The 25,132-nt window shown below is 49.9% G+C and overlaps 4 protein-coding genes across 7 annotated transcripts; 3 read left to right on the top strand and 1 right to left on the bottom strand.

The window, feature by feature from the left end:
- Positions 1–161: 161 nt before the first annotated feature.
- On the top strand, positions 162–7,354 carry acadvl (acyl-CoA dehydrogenase very long chain). Of its 2 annotated transcripts, XM_057025932.1 has the most exons (21): positions 162–295; positions 547–635; positions 723–786; positions 1,642–1,713; positions 1,843–1,915; positions 1,992–2,056; positions 2,133–2,267; positions 2,354–2,498; positions 2,588–2,717; positions 2,797–2,922; positions 3,008–3,206; positions 3,910–4,014; positions 4,092–4,178; positions 4,281–4,343; positions 4,786–4,887; positions 5,287–5,384; positions 5,464–5,536; positions 5,626–5,698; positions 5,773–5,845; positions 5,912–5,987; positions 6,065–7,354. In XM_057025932.1, exons 2-21 carry the CDS (start codon positions 562–564, stop codon positions 6,200–6,202), a joined length of 1,971 nt encoding a protein of 656 aa, XP_056881912.1. In that variant the 5' UTR covers positions 162–295; positions 547–561; the 3' UTR covers positions 6,203–7,354. The 2 variants fall into 2 exon arrangements, with proteins under 2 accessions (XP_056881912.1, XP_056881911.1); XM_057025931.1 differs by having other exon boundaries at positions 5,773–5,987.
- zgc:194312 (uncharacterized protein LOC794943 homolog) lies at positions 6,974–11,013 on the bottom strand. Of its 2 annotated transcripts, none has more exons than XM_057025934.1 (2): positions 9,904–11,013; positions 6,974–9,434 (listed from the first exon to the last, which is right to left on the bottom strand). In XM_057025934.1, the coding sequence occupies exons 1-2, from the start codon at positions 10,851–10,853 to the stop codon at positions 9,374–9,376; spliced, it is 1,011 nt and encodes a 336-aa protein (XP_056881914.1). In that variant the 5' UTR covers positions 10,854–11,013; the 3' UTR covers positions 6,974–9,373. The 2 variants fall into 2 exon arrangements, with proteins under 2 accessions (XP_056881914.1, XP_056881913.1); XM_057025933.1 differs by having other exon boundaries at positions 6,974–9,354; positions 9,904–11,005.
- An 822-nt stretch (positions 11,014–11,835) lies between these two features.
- On the top strand, positions 11,836–14,253 carry ponzr1 (plac8 onzin related protein 1). Its single transcript, XM_057025928.1, has 4 exons — positions 11,836–11,969; positions 12,883–13,096; positions 13,659–13,804; positions 13,890–14,253. The coding sequence occupies exons 2-4, from the start codon at positions 12,901–12,903 to the stop codon at positions 14,025–14,027; spliced, it is 480 nt and encodes a 159-aa protein (XP_056881908.1). The 5' UTR covers positions 11,836–11,969; positions 12,883–12,900; the 3' UTR covers positions 14,028–14,253.
- Positions 14,254–16,164: 1,911 nt separating this feature from the next.
- On the top strand, positions 16,165–22,190 carry si:dkey-33c9.6 (breakpoint cluster region protein). Of its 2 annotated transcripts, none has more exons than XM_057025926.1 (22): positions 16,165–16,480; positions 16,579–16,673; positions 16,905–17,009; positions 17,283–17,501; positions 17,676–17,783; positions 17,877–17,922; positions 18,022–18,074; positions 18,157–18,294; positions 18,376–18,497; positions 18,566–18,716; positions 18,786–18,899; positions 19,176–19,251; positions 19,572–19,667; positions 19,798–19,872; positions 19,944–20,041; positions 20,432–20,536; positions 20,607–20,770; positions 20,838–20,977; positions 21,135–21,269; positions 21,420–21,612; positions 21,705–21,846; positions 21,916–22,190. In XM_057025926.1, exons 1-22 carry the CDS (start codon positions 16,348–16,350, stop codon positions 22,015–22,017), a joined length of 2,610 nt encoding a protein of 869 aa, XP_056881906.1. In that variant the 5' UTR covers positions 16,165–16,347; the 3' UTR covers positions 22,018–22,190. The 2 variants fall into 2 exon arrangements, with proteins under 2 accessions (XP_056881906.1, XP_056881907.1); XM_057025927.1 differs by having other exon boundaries at positions 16,180–16,480; positions 21,507–21,612.
- The last annotated feature ends 2,942 nt before the right edge of the window (positions 22,191–25,132 follow it).

Here is a 25,132-nt window from a genome sequence, read left to right as displayed (position 1 = left end):
GCAGTCATGAAAGTACCTTTTGTCTATAAATTCATAGCCCGTCTTCTCAATGTTTACATTTAACAGATATATCTATCACTATATATGTTTAGACATAGCATAGCATTTTTAGCCATAAAATTGTTTGTCTTCTACGTCAGATGTATTATTTTAAGTTTATGACTACATTTCCCACAATGCTGCGGCCTGGTGACGTCACTGCCGACGGGGCTTCGCAAAGACTGGACCAGTGGGTCATTTGAGTGTCGTTCAGCAGCCAGCCGGGCATTCAAGACGTGACAAAATAACAATCCAGGTACATGTTTACTATACATCATTACCTCGTGGATTGTCAACTGGAATACAAATATTTGATTTCGTTTTTGGCTTTTCGGTTGTGTACAATCGGTCGAGTTAGGTAAACGTCATTACCTAGCCGCTAGCTACGATCGCTAGTAACTAGTCGTACGCGGTAACTAAACATTTATTTATGCGCTTGCTTTAATTATATCTGTTTTTTTTAACTGAAAAGTCCATATTTATTTTTATATATATTTGGTGTTATAGATTTAAAGAGACATAATGATGCTTCGCAAAATAAGCCAGACATCCGCATTGTGCGGTACAATCCTGCGGGTGGCTCCCGTGCTATCAGGGTAGGTACACTTTTCCGAACATTATTGCGATATAACTGTTCATTGGTGGACTCTTAATGGTATTATTTTTTACTTTTTTGGCTCCAGAGGTCCGCGTTCTGCCGGAGTTGTGGTGCCGAATGCTCGTCTATACGCCAGCCAGGCTGCAGAGGTACCAAACTATTAGCTAATATTGACACCTACAGTCATTCCGACCTGTTATCAGCAATCATTCTTTAGTCACTTTCTGTAGTTAAAGGATATTTTAGAGTATTTACATTGTCCTTGTTGGCTGAATGACATAACGTTGACACCCCGCCCCCTCCGCTTCTGCCGAAACTAGGGGAAGGTTCACCGGTCACATGATTCGCCCATAAGGTCACAGCGTAAATGTGGGTGACACCTGAGGGTTCAGGACACGCAGGTGAAGGCGGACTCGTACTGAAATTACCTTCCATATCGCTACTCTTCAGCACGTTAATGCGTAATAACTGAGAGTTTGACTGGTGGCATAGTATAAGGCATAGTTCTGATACTTTTGGTACTGAAACCCACAAATAGGTTTGAGGTTTGTCTGCACACCGACTGAGGTTTGTCAGCACACTGACAAATCTGTGAATGTGTAAACCCATCTGTAAATAGACAAACACTCTAAGGTGCAGATTGTTAACTGTAAACAAATAAGGAAAGGTGTCAACAGCCTTCGCATGTCCAGCAGTCAGCTGATGTCCTCAGGGCGAGGTAGCAGTTGTTCCTGTCCTCAGTCGCCCTCGGGATCAGAAACACATCCACATGGATGTCTCCCACCCTGTCCTACCACATTCCTCGCCCGAAGGCAACAGCTAATTCTAGTTAGCGGTTTACAGCTAAGTTATATCTGCGCACCTTTTTAGCCCACCCCAGCACGTCCTGGACACGTCCTTTAATTTTTCTCTGACAGGTATTAGGAGGTTCTCTGATGTTCTACTGGGGCAAATGTCTGGTTTCATTCAGCTTGTCTGAGAGCATTCTTGGTCTTTTTCTTTAGGCGGTTCTGGATAAGCCAGCGGCAGTCGGGAGCGATGCCGCCACTAAGGTGGAACAGAAGACCGTCGCCACGGTATATTCTGTTTTTCAGCATCATTTTGAGTACTCTGAAGTTCTTTATTTAAACAAACATCATGTGGTGGTGATGGTTGGAGCGTCAGCGAGCCTGTTTGTGCTCATTTCTCCCTCTGTGTGACTTCAGGATTCCAAATCATTCGCTGTCAACATGTTCAAGGGACAGATTGAGACTGCCCAGGTTTTCCCGTACCCCTCAGGTAACCCGCCGAGTCACGCTAGCACCTTTTTGGTTGATGAAAGGTGATGCGGCCTAATCGCGCGTGTGTGTCGTAGCCCTGAACCAGGAGCAGGAGCAGTTCCTTCGAGAGCTCGTGGGGCCTGTGGGGAAATTCTTCGAGGTAACGCCAGTTCTGCTGTGTTCGACCCGAAGCTCGGGACCTCTCCACGTGGTTACTCTCTGTTTGCTCTGATTAGGAGGTGAACGATCCCGCCAAGAACGACAGCTTAGAGAAGGTTGAGGACCACACCATGGAGGGTCTGAAGGAGATGGGCGCCTTTGGCCTGCAGGTGCCGGCCGACCTTGGCGGCCTCGGACTCTCCAACACACAGGTTGATGAGATCGGCGTTCCACCTTTTTGAAGGATCGCATCAGCGGTGTCAGCTGACCCGTCCTAAATAGCGTCTCGCTCTTTCAGTACGCTCGTTTGGTTGAGATCGTCGGCGTTCACGACCTGGGTGTTGGCATTACTCTGGGCGCCCACCAGTCCATCGGCTTTAAGGGCATCCTGCTCTTCGGGAATCCGGCCCAGAAGGAGAAGTATCTGCCCAAGCTGGCCTCAGGTACTCACACCAGCTTCCGTGGTGCTGATTTATCAGCATTTGGAACTTGTGATGCTTAATGTAACCTGTGTGTTTGTGTGACCTTTCAGGCGAGCACATCGCAGCCTTCTGCCTCACGGAACCGGCCAGCGGCTCTGACGCCGCCTCCATCAAGACCACCGCCGTCCTGTCACCCTGCGGAAAATACTACACCATGAACGGAAGCAAAATCTGGATCAGGTAGTGGCGAGTGTCAGAATGTTCGGTGTCGCCACAAGGGGGCATCGTTGCATCGTTTGATTTGTCTCCTCTCGCGCAGCAATGGCGGGCTGGCTGAGATCTTTACAGTGTTCGCCAAGACGCCCATGAAGGACCCCAAGACGGGGGAGATGAAGGACAAGATCACGGCCTTCGTCGTGGAGAGGAGTTTTGGCGGCGTGACACAGTGAGTTATCGCTAATGCGCCGCCACTTTATTAAATCTGTGTATTCGCCCTTCACGTCACCGGACATCTCCTCCGCCTTTTTTAGCGGCCCCCCCGAGAAGAAGATGGGAATCAAGGCGTCCAACACAGCAGAGGTGTACTTCGATAACGTCCGCGTGCCAGCCGAGTGCGTGCTGGGAGAAGTGGGCGGGGGCTTCAAGGTCGCCATGAACATCCTGAATAATGGCCGCTTTGGCATGGCGGCTGCCCTCTCTGGCACCATGAAAGGTGTCATCAGCAAGGCGGTAAGGCTAGCGCCTAACAGACAGGAAGTGGTGCGCATGTATTGGCAGAACCTGCATGTTTCCCTGTTTTTTTTCAGTTCATCGCATTTCCTATCTGCTGCTCTGCTCGGCAAGTTCTGTCTTCACTGTGGGCTTGTGGGAAATTCCGACGCTCTTCACTTTGGCTCGTATCCGCCGTGCAACTTCCTGCTCAGCTGCTCCCGTAACAGCGCGTTTGAAACTTTCAGAAGCAGAATCTGAACCGCTCGCCTACGTTGCGAAATGCAACCAAACGCCGCAGCTTTGTCTCTGAACCTGCTCTAATCTTAACCTCAAAAAGAGGTTAAGATTAGAGCAGATTAGCATTAGCAACCAGCAGCACCAAATTAGATATTTTCCCCTGCATGAGTGTAGGTGAGGACTGAAGGCTACCAAAAACACACATTTGGTCGATTAAGTCCATGTTTATATGGAAACCTCAGTTGTGCAACCGGTTTCAATGATTCAAAAATAAGTTTAACTCTATAAACAAGGAACAAGGAATTCTGATGACACACGTGCAGGTTTAGCTTGACTCACCGGCCAAAGAGGATTTAGGTTGGAGAAATATCCCGAGATATTTCACGCAAGTTCTCCGCTGGCTGACCTGGTTAAATCAGTCTCAACATTTCTGGTATTTCCTACCCCCCCCAAGAACCGATCACCTGACTGTGGTCATTTACAGGTGGATCACGCAGCCAACAGAACTCAGTTTGGGAACAAGATCCACAATTACGGAGCCATTCAGGAGAAGGTGGCCCACATGGCCATGCTGCAGTACGCCACCGAGGTCAGACAGACATTTCATCACGCTCAAACTCTAAGCGGCGCCCCGTTGACGTCCACTGATTTTTCTGGCTTTTCCAGTCAATGGCGTACATGGTGAGTGGAAACATGGACTCCGGGGCCACGGAATTCCAGATCGAAGCCGCCATCAGCAAGATCTTTGCCTCCGTAAGACTTGAAATCAACCACATGTTTACATCCTGTTTTCTCTAAAAGAGGACAAAGGTGAATCCTCATTGTGTGTGTGTGTGTGTGTGTGTGTGTGTTCAGGAGGCAGCGTGGACAGTGACTGACGAGTGCATCCAGATCATGGGCGGTATGGGCTTCATGAAGGTACGTGTCTGCTGTGCACGCTCACTGGCCAGCGTCTGAAAGCTAGGAACAGGAAACCAGAATAAAATTACACTTTCCTTTCACCGCATGCATGAGGGAACGTCTTCACGTCCGCTGCACAAAGCAAGATAAACCTGTTGGCTGCACGGTCCAGCCACGTACTCGTGTCTGTGTGCGGTTTCTGAACAGCACCTTGACAGAAGCAGCAGTGGCCTCGTATGTAGGTCAGTCGGAGGCCTGAGTCACAACAGCATTGCAAAATTCCACATCTGGGCAACTGAAAAGGACACTTAAGAAAAGCCGCCATGATCGGCGAAATGTGCCGTTTCCCTTCGAGCCGCGCAGAATTTAGCCAGACTCACAGCGGCGTGGATAAAAGGGTCTTCGTTTTTGTTTGGTTTCGCTCCTGAGAAAGGTCGGTGAGGTCAAAATGTGTTTGCAGGATTCCGGAGTGGAGAGAGTGATGAGGGATCTGAGAATCTTCCGGATCTTCGAGGGCACCAACGACATCCTGAGGCTGTTCGTGGCCCTGAATGGCTTCCAGGTGACGTTCGTCTGAGTGTATCTGATGCTAAAGTAGTAAAGAAGCAACTTCCTCAGATTTATTTTAAGCGTCTGCTTCCTCTTAAAGGTTCTGCCGAAACAGATTTTGTCAGATGTGCGTGAAATGCTGCACAGAAGAAGTGAGCAAGGATGTCGGCTTTTGTGTGTTTTTATGAAATCCTGCTGTGTCGTCACCTCCGATAAGCCTCCGACAGTTGCCGGGATCTTCGCTGACCTCTCACCGCTTGGTTGCGATTAAAGTGTTGGATTTTGATTTGTGCCGTTTTTCGCGCAGCTGGAGATAAATGAGAGGAACCGGTCATGGGATGTTTCTCCTGCTGGCTGCGAACGCCTTCTCGGGGGCCGTGGGAGTAAATAAATCATTTCTCGTTTCCTGCAGAACGCTGGGAACCAGCTAAAGGGTTTGCAGAAAGCCCTGAAAAACCCCCTCGGCAACGCTGGGATGCTTGCAGGAGAACTCTCCAAGAGAGCCAAAAGGTTGCGTCTCACACACACACACACATCGACTCTCTCTCTGGGGTTACTATGACGACACTCTTCTTCTTCTGCTCCACAGGAAGGCGGGTTTGAGCACAGGTCTGACGCTGCAGGGGAGCGTCCATCCAGAGTTGGCGCCGAGCGGCGATCTGGTGCGTCCCCCGGGCGTCCGCGCGATCCTCCGCCCCCTTCAGAACCGCCCGCCTGACAACGGCCCGTTCCCTTTTTTTTTGTCTTGCAGACCGTCAAAGCCATCGAGCAGTTCGGCGCCGTGGTGGAGGAAATGCTGATCAAACACGGCAAGAAGATCATCGGTGAGCGCGCGGGGACGGGAGGCGTCGGGGCGTTTCGGGGGACTGTTGTCAAACACGTTTTTCTCCCGTTGCAGATGAGCAGTTTGTGCTGAAGAGAGTCGCCGACTGCGCCATCGACCTTTACGCCATGGTGGCCGTCCTCTCCAGGTACCCCAGCATCACCTGCACCACTCACTGCTTTACACCTGAAGCTAACCTGTGTCCTCTGTGCAGAGCCTCGCGCTCCCTGAGCGACGGCGCCGCCTCGGCCCAGCACGAGAAGATCCTGTGCGACACCTGGTGTAAGGAGGTAAGATGCTAGCGTGCTAGCGGTCAGACGATTGTCAGCGCACCACAACCCGAGTTAACGCCGCCGTCCGTCTTCAGGCTTACGGGAGGATCACGCGAGACGTCCAGGAGCTGCGCTCCAGCGGGACCAGGCAGTACTTCAAGAACCTGCGGGCCATCTCGGCAGCCGTGGTGGAGAACGGAGGAGTGGTGTCGACCCACCCGCTCGGGTTCTAAACGCCCCCAGCTGTGGGAGCGGGGGCGTTAGCTTCAAAGGCTTTCTGACAGAAGTCCCAGAGATGCAGCACTTCCTGTGGCCGTTCAAAAGCCACGGGGCTGATGTTGATTTAACTCCTTTGGTTGAACTAGTTTTAGTTAATTATTAGGCCTGGTTCCATTTAAGCTAAATGATCAAGTTGGTTAAGTTTGAGTTAACTGAGAATTAGCCTTTTTTTTTAATTTAGCTGAACCATTTCTGTGAGAAAGCCTTCATTAATCTCCCAGGCTAACTGCTCTCCAAGTATGTTTTGATACGTTTCTTTTTTTGGTACTCTAAAAACTCTAATCCCACTTTTCATTCGCAACTCGAGCCACGTTCCCACCTCGCGGTTCGGTTCAGAACAGAATGTCCCGCCCTGACCTGGACCGGGTAGCGACGGAATAGCTAAAGAATCGATATTGTTTGTAAAAACAGAACTGCTGACCAGTCGGAGGACTCCAGGTATACGCAACCTTCCCCCCAGAAGAAATGTTTTATAAAGGTTATTTTCTGGCCTCTGATCAAAAACATCCAGCGTTAATTTTTGATTAAATTTCCTCCTTTAAACTCGCTGAAATACCTCAAGATAGTAAAATATAGCGCTCCATGAACTGTTCAGCCCTGCTACAGTGGAAACTGACCACCTTTGCCTTCACAGCCTTTACGACTGTAGCCCATCGAATGATGTAACTGTAGATTTTTCTGATTTTTAAGTTATGTTTTGGTTTGTTTGGTTTTTTTTGGGGGGGGGGGGGGGGGCAACACAATATGCAGGAGACTGAGTAAAAGGCAGTCTTGAACTAATCTGTAAACCATGAAAGATGTTTACACACGGCACTTTGTGGCATCTGTGTCGCGTTCAAGTGTACTGTATATAAGAGGGTAATTATGTTCTTTAACGCCTATCTGCAGGCTTTGTGAGCCCGCTTTGTTCTTCAAAGGAGAGATTACAGTCAGGAACAAAGAGCCTTAGAAAAATATCCTGTTGGTGCAACAAATCTTGAATGAACACATCAACTTTGCCAACACAGCAGCTTCCGGCTACAAATGTAGCCAGCAACGCCTGGAATATGTTGTAACCGCATGTGTTCTGCCGTTCAATAAAACATGTACATTTGTGTTTGAGTCCATCCATGTCAGAAAGTTAAATTCGTTCGCATATTTCTTTTAAAATCAGACTTATCGCAACATCGGGCCGATAAGAAACAGGAACCTCTTCCTGGTTTCGGAGTCGTGCTGACTCGAGCGCTTTTGAAGGCGTAGAGGTGGCAGGCTGTTGTTGTTGTGGTTGCAGAAAATCCCCCAGCATGCACCGCTGTCGGACGACCTCGCCCAGTTAGCTTAACCGAGCGATGTCGCCAATTGTCACTTTCGTCTTTGTGGTGTCGAACGCAGTCTTTTAAATGTTGGTTTGTTTTTAAAATAATAAAATATAATGATTATTAGCCCCGCCCCTTCCCCCATTAATCTTCATTAGCTTGCTGCAAACATGCACTATTTTGAAGGAATTTCAAGGAACGCAACTCGTGCAGTTCTGCTAATATAGCGGGCAGCTCATGATTATGGGCGCGTGCGGAGATGAAAGACGCCACCGGGGACAGGTGAGACAGGGAACAGGTGAGTCAAAAGAGACAGCAGGGGTGACAGGTGACAATACAAATAGTGTGAGTTTAAATCGTTTAGAAATTAAAGTGGTTTGTTTATATGATAAATATTTTTAGCGACTGGTTAGAGTGGGGCATAGAGGATATATGGACTGGTTAGAGTGGGGTATAAAGGATATATGGACTGGTTAGAGTGGGGTATAAAGGATATATGGACTGGTTAGAGTGGGGTATAAAGGATATACGGACTGGTTAGAGTGGGGTATAGAGGATATACGGACTGGTTAGAGTGGGGTATAGAGGATATACGGACTGGTTAGAGTGGGGCATAGAGGATATACGGACTGGTTAGAGTGGGGTATAGAAGATATATGGACTGGTTAGAGTGGGGTATAGAGGATATACGGACTGGTCAGAGTGGGGTATAGAGGATATACGGACTGGTTAGAGTGGGGTATAGAGGATATACGGACTGGTTAGAGTGGGGCATAGAGGATATACGGACTGGTTAGAGTGGGGTATAGAGGATATACGGACTGGTCAGAGTGGGGCATAGAGGATATATGGACTGGTTAGAGTGGGGTATAGAGGATATATGGACTGGTTAGAGTGGGGTTATAGAGGATATACGGACTGTTAGAGTGGGGCATAGAGGATATACGGACTGGTCAGAGTGGGGTATAGAGGATATACGGACTGGTTATAGTGGGGCATAGAGGATATACGGACTGGTTAGAGTGGGGCATAGAGGATATACGGACTGTTAGAGTGGGGCATAGAGGATATACGGACTGGTCAGAGTGGGGTATAGAGGATATACGGACTGGTTAGAGTGGGGTATAGAAGATATACGGACTGGTTAGAGTGGGGCATAGAGGATATACGGACTGGTTAGAGTGGGGCATAGAGGATATATGGACCATAGGATAACAGATTTAAATATTCTTGCTCTTTTCTAGTTGTATTTTGAAGAACAACAACAAACATTTTCTTCCAGTAAAAAACAGTTTTACTGGTGTTGCATTTGTTTCACAAGCTCATTAATGTGGACACTGGACGTCCCGTTGTCCACCTGGAATTAAGACAAATCAGGTGATTCGTTCCATCCTTTACCCTGGTCTTTGTAATCCAAAACTCTTCCAGCTCACCCTGAAGTCTACAGGTCTGTGAGTCCGTGATGGACGAAATATCTGGATCAGCCAGGAAAACGGAAAACATTTCCTCGGCTCCGCCCACCTGCGAGGAACACGAAGAAGCTCCGGAGGTCTCCACCGACAGCAGAACATCCAGGTCTTTGTGAAGAACAACCGCCGAACAACCGTCGAGTTAGGTGCCTCCAAACCACACACTCGAGCAGCTGCCAGGTTCCTGAAGCACACCTGCATCTGACACCATCGGGTTCTTCCTTTGTTGTCACGACAACCGTCTAAATCGCTCGAGGAAGTCACAAGTGGTTGGGCTCTTCCTCCCCCAGTGCCGATGGGACCTCGAAGGAGATGATCGTCTGGGCCGTCAGCGTTCGCTCTCTGGGAAGACAAAGTCGAGTCAGAACGACATTCGGAGAAATCCTCCGCTCTGTTGCCGGAGCAACGAGCTGAAGGCGGAGCTGGAAAAATGGAAAACGTTGGAAAACGTTGGCTGGAACGTCAAACCAAACCTAACATCGGCTATCCTAACAGCTAGCTAGTGACAGCTAAACTAAGTGTTATGTCTATGTTTGCTACATTTCTGAGTAAGAACACTTATTAAATAGTACCTAATGGACTGGTTATACTGGTTATACTGGGACAGAGGCTAAATGGACTGGGGACATGACAGTATAAAACAGGAATGATTTCTTCTTCTTTTTTTTAAAAAAAAAAACCCAACTTTCTGCCTACTTTAGCATATATTCTCTTGCTTTTAACGACATTTTAGTTCTCGTGAAAACTCATCTGTTGTGATTCATTATGGTAAAACCTCAACATCTGGGAAAATTCTTTCCCCCCCCCGTGAGTCAATGGTGTCAGGTTATCACTCAGTTTCAGCGTATGAAGGTTGTTTGTTACCGAGGGGGAACGTCTTGAGGTTCCTACCGTGTCTGATGCTGTGAGCTCGTGCGGTTGGCGAGCAGCGTCCAGCCGAGGACGACCTTCAAGTGGCGGGAACAGCAGGGGAAGCTGTGACTAAGCTCCACCTGAAGTTCCTCTTTGCGCAAGCCGTAAACAACCGGCGCGATGCATTGCGCCAGGCTGAAGAAGGCAAAGATGATGACAGCCGAGAGCTCCTTGGTATCCTGCAGAATCAGCCCCCGCTTGAACAGCATCGTCAGGACGAAATTCACAAAGTTCGGGAGGATGAAGACCCCCAGCTGGGTGCCGTGCAGGGTGATGGTCTTGAACCCGGCCAGGTTGCGCCGATTGATGACCCCCAGCCTCCTCCCCTCCATCAAAATCCTCACGTAGCTGTAGAGGATGAGCAGCGTGCACACGCCGATGAACAGCACCTTCTGCAGCTCGCCCTTACGCAGCTGCTCCCGACCGCACTCTCCATGGTAGCCCACCCAAGAGCTCCCCGAATCCGGCTGGAGGAACAGACTGAGGGCGATGGCCAAAGCCATGATCCAGGTGAGCCCACCGAGCAGCCAGGGCCACCACCACCACGTCGTCGAGTACGACGTGTAGCGCATGGGGTAGCACACGGCGCAGCAGCGGTCCAGAGCCATGACCGTTAGCGTCAGGAGGATGTTAGATCCGCTGGTGATGAGGACGGCGACCATGGCCTGGCAGGCAGGGCGGCCGGGCTGGGCGCGCAGATAGACCTGGTAATGGAATATGCTGCTCATTCCGAGGTAGACCAGGGCCGACAGCAACAGGTGGAAGACCAGCACGAAGCGCGCGTGGCTGCGGAGGTGCTCCACGCGCACGATGGTGGAGTTGATGACAAAGTTGAAGAGGAGCAGCAGCGTGAAGGATGCGGTGGAGACGTAGAAACGGACGCAGGTGTAGCTCACGTCTGACACCACCGTGGTGTTGTTGGCTGACATGATGAAGATGAAGAAGATGATGGTGGGAGGGAAGGTCTGTCCGCCGCATGATCCTCTCCACTGCTGTCTCACTGAGGAGTGACTCAATGTGACCAAACCGCTCAATTCTCTCTCGCTCTTTCTGTCTGTGTGTGTCTCTCTCTCTCCCTCCCTCACACACACACACACACATTTGGATGTGAACTACTCTTCTTTAACTTAACCCTTGCTGCCACCTTCTGCTCAGATTTGGAGTCACCTGTTTAGCACCTGACTTGAGAGAATAAATCCATTGATTGTTAAAGTAGCAAAAGGTGCAGTTGAAAAGGCAAAATGCACTTAAAATGGCATTTTAACTATATTTTCTGGACTAAATATAGAAATGTACAGTTAAATGGCAAAAAGTGTAGTTAAAATAGCAAAAGTCACAGTTAAAATACAAAACCGTGTGGTAAAAATGTCCCAAAAATATATATTTTTGTATGGTATGTTTAAGTAGCAGGACGTACAGGTAACGTAAAATGATAAAAGGAAAACTGCAGAGCGAAAGTGACAAAATTCATGCTTAAAATGTGTCGTTATAGTGGCGTGTTTTACAGTTATAAAATAAACCATCAAGTTACGTATAGACCGGAAGTAGTAGAACACGCGCCAGTTAGGTTTAGGTCAGAAGTATTTGGGTGTAAATCCGCAATGGCTCCATCTCGCGTCTCCTTCTGGTACTACAACACTCTTCCTTCGCCTGACTCAAAACTTAAATTGAGCTATTTGCAACATAATCACTGCACAGCGTCGACAAAACACGAAAAAAATACGCCGTTTGATACAAATATTAACAATTTTTATCTACGTGTTGGTGGTTGTGATGAAACATCAACGAGTTGAAGGGCTCGTCGCTCCAGAGTGTTGTAAATAACTTATTTACTGTACATTAACTATTTATTAACGTGTTACTGATTCACAGAGAGCTGAGCTGCAGGTTTTGCGTGCGTGCGTGCGTGCTTGTGTATGCGTGGGAGAATGGGGGCTGGATTTTGACAAAACAGAAACTGAACTTCGTGCGTCTGAAGAAGAATCCGAGGAGTTCGTTGCAGCCTCATTTTCTCGGTTTTCCTGCACGCGAGCGCACCAAAAAAGGTAAAGTAAAAAATACTATTTTTTATATTTCTAGTATCGCATCTTTAAACGATTTCTATTTCAATTCACAAGAAGAGTTTGAGCAACTCGCGTAAATCTTATTTTTATTATCTTAGTCGTTTATCTTATTTAAAGCTGGTTCACTGGACTCAACGGACACATTGGTGCTTAGCGAGGTTTCAGGTTAATTCAGGTAATTTCTTCCAAACCCCCCCCCCCCCCCCCCCCAATTATTTCAACTTGTCTTGGGTTCTTTGAGCGGTAACCGCAACTCTTAAAGATTTTTTATCTCAAGTAAATATTTCCTGTCCCGGAGAGAGAGAAAAAACAACATTTTCACCGATTTATTTAGACTCATGACATTAAAACCGAGAAGCAATTGTTCGAATTGTGTGCATATATATCAAAAAAGTGCATTTTTCCTTCACAAATGAAGCGACGTATGTTTATTAAAATTGGTCTTCATGGCCGGGTGCATCTCTGTCAAGCATTAGCTAGCACGTTAGCATTATCCCGTGGGCAGGATGCTGCTTTTCTTTCAATTTGATGAACTAAAAGATGAGGAAACTCGACACCGTGTTGCGAAACACAGTCTAAACGTTTCAAGATGTTTATGTTAAAAAAAAGAAAAAAAAATCAAGGCAATTCAAATACGTTCGAGGTGACGTCATACAACGGGACTAACCGCAGATCGTTGAGGGTTTTTTTTTAAAATTGAAAACCATGTTTTCGCGTCACCAGTCACAAAATGGAGCCGCTCCACTGGGTTTTGAGCAGCAGGTGTTACAGTAAAGATGCTCCTCGGATGAGCGATTGCTGCAAACCACACAGACACTCAGACGTGGCCCTGTGGGACGCCAGGAGGCCCTCGTTAGCAGCACACTGATGAGGGCGTGTTTGGGTTCTTTCCCAGGTTCCGACCCACCCAGGCATGGCGTATCAGCAGCAGTACCCTCCCGCCATGCAGGCCCAGCCTCCGTACGCCCCCGGGATGCACGGCCAGCCATCGTACGCCCCCGGGATGCCCGTCCAGCACCAGCCGACGCAGGTGGTGACGGTGACGTCCTCCCAGGGACCCGGGAAGTGGAGCACGGACCTGTGCGACTGCTGCACCGACATGGGCACTTGTGAGTCTGAGCATGCAAATGATGCTGCCGAGCAGGTTCGGGGCCGTCACGGCGCCGCCCTGCTGATGGAGGTTTCGATTAGAGCGCTAAGCATCGCCCGCTGACACTCCCTCATCACCGGCGCGTTGCCGGGATACCATGCAAAAGCGGCCTATCGCTTGTTCCTCAGATACAGTCGCGCCACCAAAGCAGGCGAAGGTCATAAATCCGGGAGTTAATTAGCATCTGTCTGTGTGTCCGCGCAATAAACCTGAGCTGTAAAAACTAGCGAATCAAAGTCCACAGGTGACTTATTTTAATCCCATGATCGGGTTGTTTTGAGTTCACGCCCGAGCAGGTGGGTATCGTTTTACCCGAAACTCACGGTGGAAGCCTTGTTGCCGTGGCAGCGGCCCCCCCCCCCCGCCTTGACCTTTCGTTGACATCAGCTGTATCTTTATTGTATTTTAATCTGCTAAATCAGCCACGTAGTCATTTTACAACAATAAGTCCCAGTGTCGGCCGATGGGCCGAGCTCCTTCTGTTTGGGGCAGGAAGTTGAGTTTCTGCCCCCCCCCCCCAGGTTGCTGCGGGCTGTTCTGCTTCCCCTGCCTGCAGTGCCAGACGGCCTCGGACTACGGCTGGTGCTGCTGCATGCCCCTGCTGGACGTCTGCTGCGTGGTCTCCTGCATCCTGCGCTCCAACATCCGAGAGCGTCACAACATCCCCGTGAGTCCCCCCCTCAGTACCCCCCCCCCCGGGGCAGAAGGCTCGTCCGCTGACCTCCCTCCTCTTCCTCCTCTTCCTCCCTCAGGGCTCCTGCTGCGACGACTGCTGCAAGATTTACTGGTGCTACCCGTGCGTCTGGTGCCAGATGAGCCGCGAGCTGAAGATCAGGAAGAACAACCCCACCAGCCACTCGGTGGTCACCACGCAGATGATCAGCGCCTGAGGCGCCGGAGCACGTTATGGCAGATCAGACCCCATCTGCAAGCCTTCACACATTTCTGAGGATGGGGGGGGTTGTTTTGATTACAGTGTTAGCTTAAAGATAACCAAACTAGATTTACTCTTAAGCTTCGTTCGTATCTTCACTGATTTGAACAACTTTAGGCCTGTTTCTTTGCTCTGAGTTTTCAGCCAATAAAAAGCACATTTTTGCTCATTTCCAGTCATAAGTGCCAGCGTCTGAATATTTCGAGGCTGTTTTTTTCCCAGATTTCGGCAAGATTTTCTGTTGCAAACGCTTTCACTTCCATCTTTCATAGCCGTATGAGGGAAGTTCAGAATCTGAGATTAACTGGAAATTTGGAACAGTCACAAGGCTGCTAATGCTAGGCTACACATGCTAAAACCAGTGGGACCAAAAACTACTGCATTAGCTTCCCCGCTGGCTGCGGGGTGGAAGCTAATGCTAAACATGCAAACTGCTCATGCAATAATAACACCCCAATAACGGAAGTTTGAACAGTCAAACAAGGACGTTGGGGTCGGTAAACAGAAGTTTTACCCTTTGTTCCTAAAATCGACTCTCTGTAATTTCAACAATCCGCTTGGTGCTCGCTCATCACAGGAAGTAAACACACGAGGATGATAATAATCAGCACTACATAATATAAAAACAGGTCTAAAAAAGCTCAGAATTCAAGACAAAATTAGCATCAACACAAGATTGTGTCACTCGTAGCAGCAATTTATAGTGTAAATATGGACTGAAGTAGCTAAATGCTAATATCACTGACCTTCAACTACAGAATAAAGACAGATATATTTAGATAGTGTTCATCTTAATACCCTACAGGCTACTGTAGGAACAGAATGGCCTTTAGCGCCCACGGAGGGGCACCTGCAGCAATACTTATTTAAGATCTCAGTCCCAAGTGGCTAAAAACCATTTAAATATCCAAGCTGTTGAACATTCTAATACTCTACAACAAAACTTGAAGTGTTGACAGGAAAGGCGGATCCGGACACTGCTGCAGAGACGCAGAGTTGAGGTTTTGGCTGAGCTTCAACCCAAATTTCCTGAAATAAAAAATAATAATTCTCCGTGAAACTATTTCCCGTTGGTGGACCCTCGGAGTCTTTATACAACCTGGGTTCTTCGAGATCGCCCTCAGGTTTATCTGAGATGAATTTAAAGAATGTAAACAAACTAAATATAGACTTGGGGGGGGGGGGGGGGACTTCCTGGACATAAAGCTGCACAACAACAGGTCTGGACACAGAGCAGGGGACACCTCAGGGTCCCACATGAGGCCTTTTTCCCATGTTCACCTCTGAATCACCACAACTGTCCCGAGGTTCTTATCAGACCAGACTTTGTTGATTTTCCTCCACCGGGACGCAGGAAGTGGACATTTGGCAGCTGGTGTAGAAACGAGGGCGTCTGCCCGTGTGAGCATGGTGGGGTTGACTTGTTAAAAACACCTCGTGTGGAACCAAGATAACTTTCTCGGGGTTTTGAGCTGATCCTCAGCGGGTTTACTTTCACATTTGTCTCACGAGGAAGTGGTACATGTGTGTGTGTGTGTGTGTTCTTGTACTTGCTACATACTGAGGACCAAAAACCTCATTCCTGGAGCAGTCAGGGCAGGAAGTGAGGACAGTTTGGAACCAGGTTTATGTGAGGTCAGGAGGTTAGTGGGGGACGCCCGTGAAAGTCCTCACAAGGATGGAACTACAAGGACATGTGTGCTGTGAAAGTGGAGAACAAAGAGAAAAGTGCAACCCTTGAAAAATGAAGCGGTCCAAGCCGCGGGCGTGGCGCCCCCTGCTGTCCGAGAATTGTATTTCCGTATTTCGCAATAACGAGTTTTAAAGGACAAAAGAGCGATCAAGATCAACTCTATGAGTTCCTCTCAGACGCCACTTTCCTTTTGAGTTATTGATTGACGACGGAACTAGAAATCACCCTGAGTGGCTGCAGAATTTTATTTGAGAGATTTGTCGATGTGGAGGAAATATAATAATAATAAAAATAAATAGAAATATATAGAGTGCAGTTGCCACCTGTGGCCTAAAGATGGCAGCGTTGCGCAACAAATCGACCTGTGTCGGCGGCCGCTTTCAGTAGTTTCCTTATTTCTTCCTTATTTCGGTAAATAATCGCCTCTTCCTTGACATTGGCATTCACGAACGTTAAGCTAACCCTAGATGCAATTAACGAATTAACGTGTCGATGTGTTTCTGATTCGGGAAGTGAAGTGCAATTAAAGCAAATGCGTTTTTAAAGGCCCAGGTGTCACTTCTCGTCGAGAGTTTTGCTCATCATGGTTACAAAAAGAAAAAAACAAAAGAAAAAAAACAAAAGAGGAAGCTCAGTGTCAGCTCGGCCCGCGCGGAGGAGGACGATGGACGTCTACCAGGAGGCTGTGGACTACCTGGACTCCCAGCAGGTCCCAGGTACCTTCAGAGTTGCGACTGATGCCGCTGCTATCCTGTGAGGAAACTATTGAGATAACTATTGAGATGTTTGCTATTATTCCAACACGTGTTTTCAGTTGAATGTGAAGCAAAGACGGAGGAGGAGGAGGAGGAGGTCTCCTGTCTGCTGTCTCCTCTCCACACGGAGAGCCTGGACCTCCCGGACACCCCCGTGAGTCGGCCAGCTGGGGCTCTTTTACTAAATCCTTGCGTTATTTCAGCGGTTAAGTAGGCACAGCCTTCGTCACACTCGAGAAAAATACAGATACAAAGTGTGTTGCTGAGGTCTACTTCACTTCCTTTTTCTATTCTGACCCTCGGCATGAGAAACTGAGACCGCACCTGCGGAAAGCTGCAGAAAAAAGTTGTTCAAGGTTTTAATGACGTGCTGCTGCCCAATCAGACGCCATGGCGCCCGGAGGAGATGCTGGAGAGGAGGCTGGTGGTCCTGAGGGGCATCCTGAAGAGCGAGGAGGTTTATCTGAGAGAGCTGGACGCCCTGCTGATGGTACGCCTCCCAAACATGAGCACAGCTAGCTTACACAAAGGAGTGTAAAAATAAGAGGTTTTTTTATGTCCACAAGCGAGGCTGCGGTCAAGGATTTTGCACCCTCACTTCCTCATTTCAACCAAATACGGGTCGGTCTCTACAAAAATGGTTCCTCTTCGGCTCTCATTATTCTCGTGTCGCTATCATCCAGCAGGGTTTGAAGAAAAAAAACAAAACAAAAAAACCCAGCGCGTTAGCTGCTAGCTACGTTCTTCTCCGTGTCTCTTCCAGCCCATGAAGGCTCTGTGGGCCTCAGCCGGGACCTCCCAGCCGGTTCTGTCCACCCAAGAGGTCCAGACAGTTTTTTACCAGGTGCCTGAGATCAGAGACATGCACCAGAGCTTCTGTTCTGGGCTGAAGGCCCGGCTGAACGGGTGCGACCACAACGGGTCTGGATCGGGTGACCGCCCTGGCCTTGACCTGATGGTGGGGGACCTCTTCCTGAAAATGGTGAGTTCTTCCGAGGAGATTCTTAGGTTCTGCCGTCCTTTAGCCTAGCTTACTTTAGCACTAGCACGCTAGCTAAGCTGTTCTCTGAGTTTCTAACGGTTTTTAACGGTTTCAAGGGATCCGAAACTCTTTAACGACAGAAGGGAACCGGTTTGTCCCGTTCCACCTCCGCAGGTGAACCAGTTCAGCCTGTACGGCGGCTTCATCGGCAACTACGAGGAGGCCGTGGAGGTGGTGCGCCGCTGCGCTCACACTGACGCTCGCTTCAGAACCCTGGCAGAGGTACCCGAACCCCCGCCCCCCCGTCCTGCTGCGGTGCTTCACGCTACACGCTAACGCTAACAAACGCAGCTAAACGGTCTCTGCTTTGTCCAGAGCATGATGTCTAACACCGGCTCGGAAGGGAAATACACCTTTGAAGGTAAAGACGAACTCAGGTGGAGCACAGATGAGGACTGATCAGCTCTCTTTGAAGATCAGCTCTCTTTGAAGATCAGCTCTCTTTGATCTCTTTGTGCAGCTCTTTTGTACCGGCCCCTGGACAGAGTGACCAAGACGACCCTCGTGCTGCGCGTGAGCTCTTTTCTTTCCCCGAACGGACGCCGCCCCATCCCGCAGGTTTCTGACCAACCCGACCCCTGTGTGGTGGTTTCAGGACGTCCTGAAGACGACGCCGGCCGCGCACGTTGACCACGCCTCCCTGCAGGAAGCCCTGAGGCTGTCTCGCAGCTTCCTGGCCGGCGTGAACGAGAGCTCGCAAAGCAAACGGGAGGTCACGCTCAGCCGCCGCATGGTGAGCCGGGTCGCCCGGGACGCGCGCGGAACCCGACTTCGTGGTGCCGGAGAGGCGTAAATTCTGCCTGTGTCGCTGCAGAACCACCGGCTGATGCGCGACGGCTTCGTGGTGGACGCGAGCGAGGGCGAACGCTACCTGCGCCACCTCTTCCTTTACACCGACCTCCTGCTGTGCACCAGGGTGAAACAGGCGGGCAGAGGGTGAGCACGCCCGCGGGACCGGCCGTCGCCCGGAGGGGAGAGAGATCTGAACGTTTGTTCCCCTCCAGGAAGCAGGACCACTACCGGTTCTGCTGGTACCTGCCGCTGGCCCGGCTCAAGCTTCGCTGGGTGGCGGAGCAGCGTTCCCCGGACCTCCGCTTACACGCCATAAGGTCCAAGATGTTCGTCTTCCAGCAGCAGCTGAGGCAACACAAAACGGTACGTTTGTGCACAAGAGACGCGAACGCAAACGTCTTTTCCTGAAACCTGAAAACGTTCCGTCTGAAGAAGGCGTCCAGGATCCTGGCGGCTCGCAGCAGGAAGAAGGTGGAGCAGATGGAGCTGATGCTGCTCACACACTCGCCCCAGTACAGACTGGAGCTGCACAGCGCCAGCACCGGGGTACACACACACACACACACACACACACACATTCTCACAATTCTGGCTTTGCGAGGACCCCCCCTTTGACGTAAATGGTTTCGCTGACCAGAACCATTCCAACTAAGCTCTTTTAGACCACATCCTGACCCTCAAATGATCCTTTTAACAGGGCCAGGCTGAATGATTTCACTTTGTAAACACGGCCCCAATTTTCCAGAAGCATTAGGGTTCTGGTGCTCGATATGTAATCAATGCGAACACACACACACACGTCTGACGTCTGGTTCTCCACAGACTCACTCGCTCCTCTTCTCCTCTCTGTATGAGCTGGAAGAGTGGAGGGAAGCCATTCACAAGCTCACCACCGACGGTAGGTCAGCAGGCCGCCACAGGTGATACGATCGCAATTAGCAAGCTAGCACTTTTTAGGAGGTACATGGGTGTGTGTGTGTGTGTTTTTAGGAGGTAAAAAAAAAAGCGTAGATTTGAATGAAAACAGCTTAAAAATATCTTTGGTGTGGGGATGAGATCAAATCTTCCTATTTTGTTGTTAATTTTCCCTTTTCCCCCCACGAACTTGCTTTGATGTGTCATTTTTTCCCTTTGATCTGTTCATATTTGGACCCTTTGATTGTGCAAAGCTTCCTGTGTGAGATCTTTGCTGTTCTCTGACGCCTCCGCCTCTCTCAGATGTTGAAACCGTCCCTCCGGACTTGCTCACTCTCACCGGCTCCTGTGTGAAACTGAGAATGACCCAGCAGCCGCCGCTGCAGAGCTCCAGCGCCGGTACAGCCGCCGTCTCTTCTGTCCTCACCACACGATCGCTTCCTGGATTTGAAACGCAAGCCGAGGCGCTTTGATCTCTTTGATCTCCTGTCATGATCTGGGATCTAACGACCCTTTTTTTTGTCTCCAGTGAAAGACGAGGAGTCTCTGTGCGGGACTCTGGGTGTCGCCGTCCACTCGGCCCGCGGCCTGGAGCAGCCGGCCTGTAGGTCACATGACCACTCCGACCCAAAAGCCCAGCAGGTGGAGCCTGATGACGGCTTCTTTCTTTTCCAGGCGCCTACGTGTGTTTGGAGGTGGACGGTTACGAGTTCCACGACCGACAGGCCCAGACGCACTCTTCCGTGCGCAGCCTGAACCCTCACTGGGATCAGGTCGGTTCACGGACCAGCACCAGCACATTTCCGTCGGGTTCAGAGGGGTTTTAATCCGTCCATCCTCGGAATTCTGTTGAAGCCGTCGGTGTTGAACGTGAAAATGCTGCAATTCTCTAAATGTCAATCCTGAACTGTTGTTTTGTCCTAATTTTACAGTTTTCGAGGTTTTGTGGCTTTTAAAACTGAAACCGGGGAACTTGCGCTAACTCTTCGCGTCTAGACGGAATCCGATCTGACGTCGTTTGATGATTTAAACCTCTGCTTTAAACACGATCGGCGGCAGTGAAACGGCCAACTGATCCCTCCTGTAGCTGAGATCAGAGGGCTTAAACGCTCCCGTCGGAGCGTGGTCGCCGCCGTTAACTCCGCCCACTTCCTGTCCAACAGGAGCTGTATTTCCAGGTGGACGGTGCGCAGCAGCTGAAGGTGATCTGCGTCAGCCAACCGTGTGTCCAGGGCGATGACGCCGTCGTGGCTAAAACCTCCGTCCAGGTTTGTAGACGGGTTTCACCTCTAACTTCCTGTTGGACGACCATGTTGCCTCAGAGATTGTGTCCTTCAGTTGGACCCTAAAACCTTGACGGAGCAATGGAGGAGGCAGACTCTCAGCCTCGGCCAGGTGAAGCTCGCCATTTCCCTAAAGTACCGCCCCCACCAGGTCGGCCCGCCCACGCTGACCTCTCAACAGCAGCCCGTCTTCGGCGTCCCTATCGCGGCTGTAGCTCGGTAAGCTAACTCAGCCTGAAGAGACGTTAGCTGCTTTTTGTCCTGAATACATTCGTTTCTCTGTCAGACAGGAGGGCGGGCTGGTCCCCCACGTGGTGCGCTGCTGCGTGGAGGAGGTGGAGCGGAGGGGCATGGACGAGGTGGGCATCTACAGGGTGTCGGGGGGCGCCCTAGACATCAGCACGCTCAAGGCTGCGTTCGACAGCAGTAAGGACACAAACGTTTCTGTCGCTCATCCGTCCTCGCCACAGGCGCATACCGCAGCTAGCATAAACTCAGCTACACTGCTAGCATGCTAGCTAAGCTCCCGAGCCACTTCTGCGTCCGTCCGGCTCAAGCCTGCCGCACGTTTCCCTGCGCTCAGATCTACGTGAAGCCGTAACCAGGCTGAGGAGCGCGGAGGTGAACGTGGTCTGCGGCGTGCTGAAACTCTACTTCCGAGAGCTGCCGGAGCCCCTCGTACCCACCGAGCTCTTTCACCGCCTGGCCCAGATGTTGGGTAAGATAATGCAACCCCCCCCCCTCCCCCGAGAGTCCTGCAATTTTATGTCCCGGAAATACACTCTGTCAGCGCATAGAAACTTTAGTGTTCAGCTACTTCTTCTTTCGTTTATGGGCAGCAGCTAATTTGCCGGCTCGTTCTCTCTAGAATTTACAGCTCCGACCCCTAAACCTTCGACCCTGCCGACCTTGAAACGTTCCCTCAGCGCCGGGTGTTTTTTGTCCTCGCCTGCAGACATCCAGGAGGTGCAGTCCCGCCTCCCGGCCCTGGTGTCTGTCCTCCAGTCCTGCCCGGAACCCAACCGGCACACCTTCCTCTACCTCCTGCACCACCTGCAAAGGTCCGACACCAACGCCGGTCCGACACCAGCGCCGGCCCCCCAGCGTCTCCCCGGACGTCTTCTCACTGAAATCTGCCTTAATTGCTCCTCAGAGTCTCGGAGAAACAGGACAGCAACAAGATGTCTCTGATGAACCTGGCAACGGTGTTTGGACCCAGCCTCTTACGCCCCCCTGTGGCCGGGCTGGGACCTGGCAGTGTCCCAGTAGATATCTCCCAGGAGGTGGTGGTGCAGGTCAGCCTCCTGTTTTATCGTAAGGTCACGACCCGTTTGGATCCTTCCAACGCTCCGTTTGTGTTCCAGGTGCAGGTGGTGTTCTGGTTCCTGCAGTGCCGCGACCTCCCTGAAGCTCGGACATCCCTGCAGCCCGACTCGGACCAAGACGATGAGTCCACCCACTTATGAGACCCCCCCCCCCCTCAGCCGCCGTCGCGCGTCCGTAGATAAAATTCTGTAAGACGATAAAGGTATTTATTGAGAAAAACAGAGGATTTCTCACTAGTTTGGTTTACTTTTATTCTGCTTCTTTTGTAACTTCTTTGGCGCCGTTTTCATTAAATTTGATCCTTTTTCTTTTTTCTTTTTGTTTAATTCTTTCATTGAGGGGGGGTCACCGGCTGGTTTTTCGGGCCTTTTGAGATTAAGTCTGGACTAATTCTCCCTCATCGGGTCACGTGAATCAAAGGTTAATAAAACTGTAATTTTAGACGGTTAATCGCCGGTGCTGTCAGATTCACTGGGTGGCACAGAAAAAAAAATCAGAGCCGCAGATGTTTTTTTTGGTGTTCAAAGGTCAGAGGTCGCCTCCCCAAACCTGAAATCCAATCGGTTCTGGTTCAAATCCAACTAGACGGAGTTCACCACAAGTGTACGGACCATAAAAGTCATTCACACGCACTCACCCACACCCGCCTCGGACCCATCCGCACCCCAGATGGGGGGGCTCATTTCAAGCCCCACCACCTGGGCACACAAGGCTAGTGTTACCCCCCCCCCCCCCCCTCAACCTTTTCCCCCAAAACACCACCCTCGCTCTTTTGATCGCTAATCCCGGGACCTCGACTGTGGCTCTCTGCTACTAATAGACTGTGTGTGTCTGTACGGACGCCATAACAACCACCGGAACCCAAACTGTAAAATAATGAAGCCGCGGGACCGACCCGCTGCCCCCGCACTCGTAAATCAGCTGTCCCCACCGAGGTGGTGGCTGCCAAAATAAAGTTCCACCTGACGACTACAAAGACAAAAGTAGAGTTCAGACTACAAAGCTGAGGAAGTTCGGAGACATTTGTGAGACGGGCGGGTCCAGACGGGCGGTCGACACCTGCTGGGAACGCTTTTACACACCCGGGCTGGAATCATTTGAGGGGTCGGCACGGACGGTTTTTAAAAATCTGTTGTAAAGAGCCAAATGTAATCCAGACAGAGGGGCTTTTTACACAGTTTGATGACCTTCGCATGTAGCATGCTAACTGTTGTGTTTGTTAATCTCCCTTCTATGGGCTCCACTCCGTGGAAGAAAAGATTCTCCAAATGTAGGAATTTTAGCAGGATGACAACACACTTTCAGGGTTTAAACGGTTAAACTTGTTGATATATTTAGTATTTTTATGCTGTCAGGGTGGTGAAATTCTCTTTGCAGGCTATATGAAATATGGAAAAAGGGGGAAAGCTCAAATGAGAACCATCCAGAGAGCAGATGGTTGTCTAAAAAATAGCTTTTCACTCACTATCAGCAGTAAATTGCAAGAAAATTTGGTGCTGGCAACCACATGTTTGCTGCAGAGTCTCTGTAAGCACTGAAGGTGTGTGTGTGTGTGTGTGCGTCTGTGTGTGTGTGTGCGTGTGTGTGCGTACGTGTGTGTGTGTGTCCAGAGCTGTGCTATGCTTGATTAGTCCTAATCTATCTGGGAGTCAGGTTGCCGTGTCGACGGCATGTCTGTGTGGAAGGCATGCAGGCTGCAGATCACAGGGATTGACCCCCCCCCTCTCAGGTTAACAGAAGCCGTGTGTGTGTGTGTGTGTGTGTGTGTGTGTGTGTGTGTGTGTGAACTTGGACTTGTGTTTTTGAGGATGTGTGTGGAGGTAATATGAACAACAGTGAAATATATTATTTCTTATGTATAAGAAAGGAAGTGTGTGTGTGTGTGGTGTGTGTGTGTGTGTGTTTGTGTGTGTGGTACATGCTACATAGTGAGGACATTTTGGCTGGTTTGTCCAACAACAGGACTGGTTTAGGGTCAAGTCTGGTTTTAAGGTTAGAATCGGCTTGAGATCATGGTTAGAGTTAATCTTATGAAGGAAGAGTTTGGGAACGCATTGTGTCCCCACAAGGACAGAAATACAAATGTGTGTGTGTGTGTGTGTGTACGCGCGCAAGTGTCTTGTTGAACTTTGGCTGTGGCTACAGAGCAGAGGACTCACCTCTCATAAAGTGGACGCTCAACAGGTTGTAAACATAATTCCACAAACACATACACACGCACACACACCAATGCATAAAGCATACACACACACACACACACACACACATACACACACACTAACACGCACACACACACACAGCCGCTGCCAGAGAAGCTGACCCCATTTTTCATCTGCTACCACAACATCCATGGCACCAAAAGTGCATGTTGTCGGTTTAAAGTGAACAAAACCGCAGATCAACCCCCCTCCACCCCACTGTGTGTGTGTGTGTGTGTGTATGAGAGAGTGTGTGTGTGTGTGTGTGTGTGTGTGAGACAGAGAAACACCTGCTGCAGGAAGCACCTGTCAGCAGTCGTCTCCTCAGTGTTGCTTCTGTCAACATGGCGTTTTGATCCTCACACACACACACACACACACACACACACACACACACACACACACACACTTTGCTGAACATGTTTCAGCCCTTGTACAATAAAGCTTCACATGTTGTGAATTAGTATGAAATGAATCATCACTTGTTCTGATTCCTGATTGGCTGTAAACGCCGACATACGATCGGCGTTATCGGTTCTATTAACGCGGCGTCCGTTTGAAATCTCCGGACAGCTGATGAAATTAGGAGTCGAATGTTTTCGCCTGCGCCGAGCCGTGAGAAGAACATCCGACTCGTTAGCTTTACGCTCAGAATGCAGCGAAGCAGCGAGCTGACATAACACACAACTATCTAAAGGGACGAATTTCGGGTGGTTACGAAGATTTTTAGTCCACGAAAGCCTCAAAAGTCTGCCCTCTAGTGGTGTAGTGACATAATCATTGTGCCTTTCTTTTGCTGATGGCTGATCAGTGTAAACAGTCAAATCCCTTTTTTTACAGCCACGATCTGACAGACATTTTAACGTTTGTGTCTTGGAAGCCGCTCCGTTGGCCAGGTTGCCCGATAAGGTTGAGGATCTGGGGTGTAAAAAGGCCAACGCTCGCCCCCGGAGCGCTCCGCTGATCCGGCATCACTCAGCAAGTCTATTTTTCTCCTTTTTATTTTCAATCGGGGCCCCGACGCGGCGGCGCAGCCAATCGCCGTCACAGCTGCTAG

This window comes from Takifugu flavidus, chromosome 3 (genome assembly GCF_003711565.1).
Source record: "Takifugu flavidus isolate HTHZ2018 chromosome 3, ASM371156v2, whole genome shotgun sequence".
Taxonomy (NCBI): domain Eukaryota; kingdom Metazoa; phylum Chordata; class Actinopteri; order Tetraodontiformes; family Tetraodontidae; genus Takifugu; species Takifugu flavidus.
Note: the sequence above shows the minus strand (reverse complement) of the source record. Positions and strands in the feature narration are given on the sequence as shown.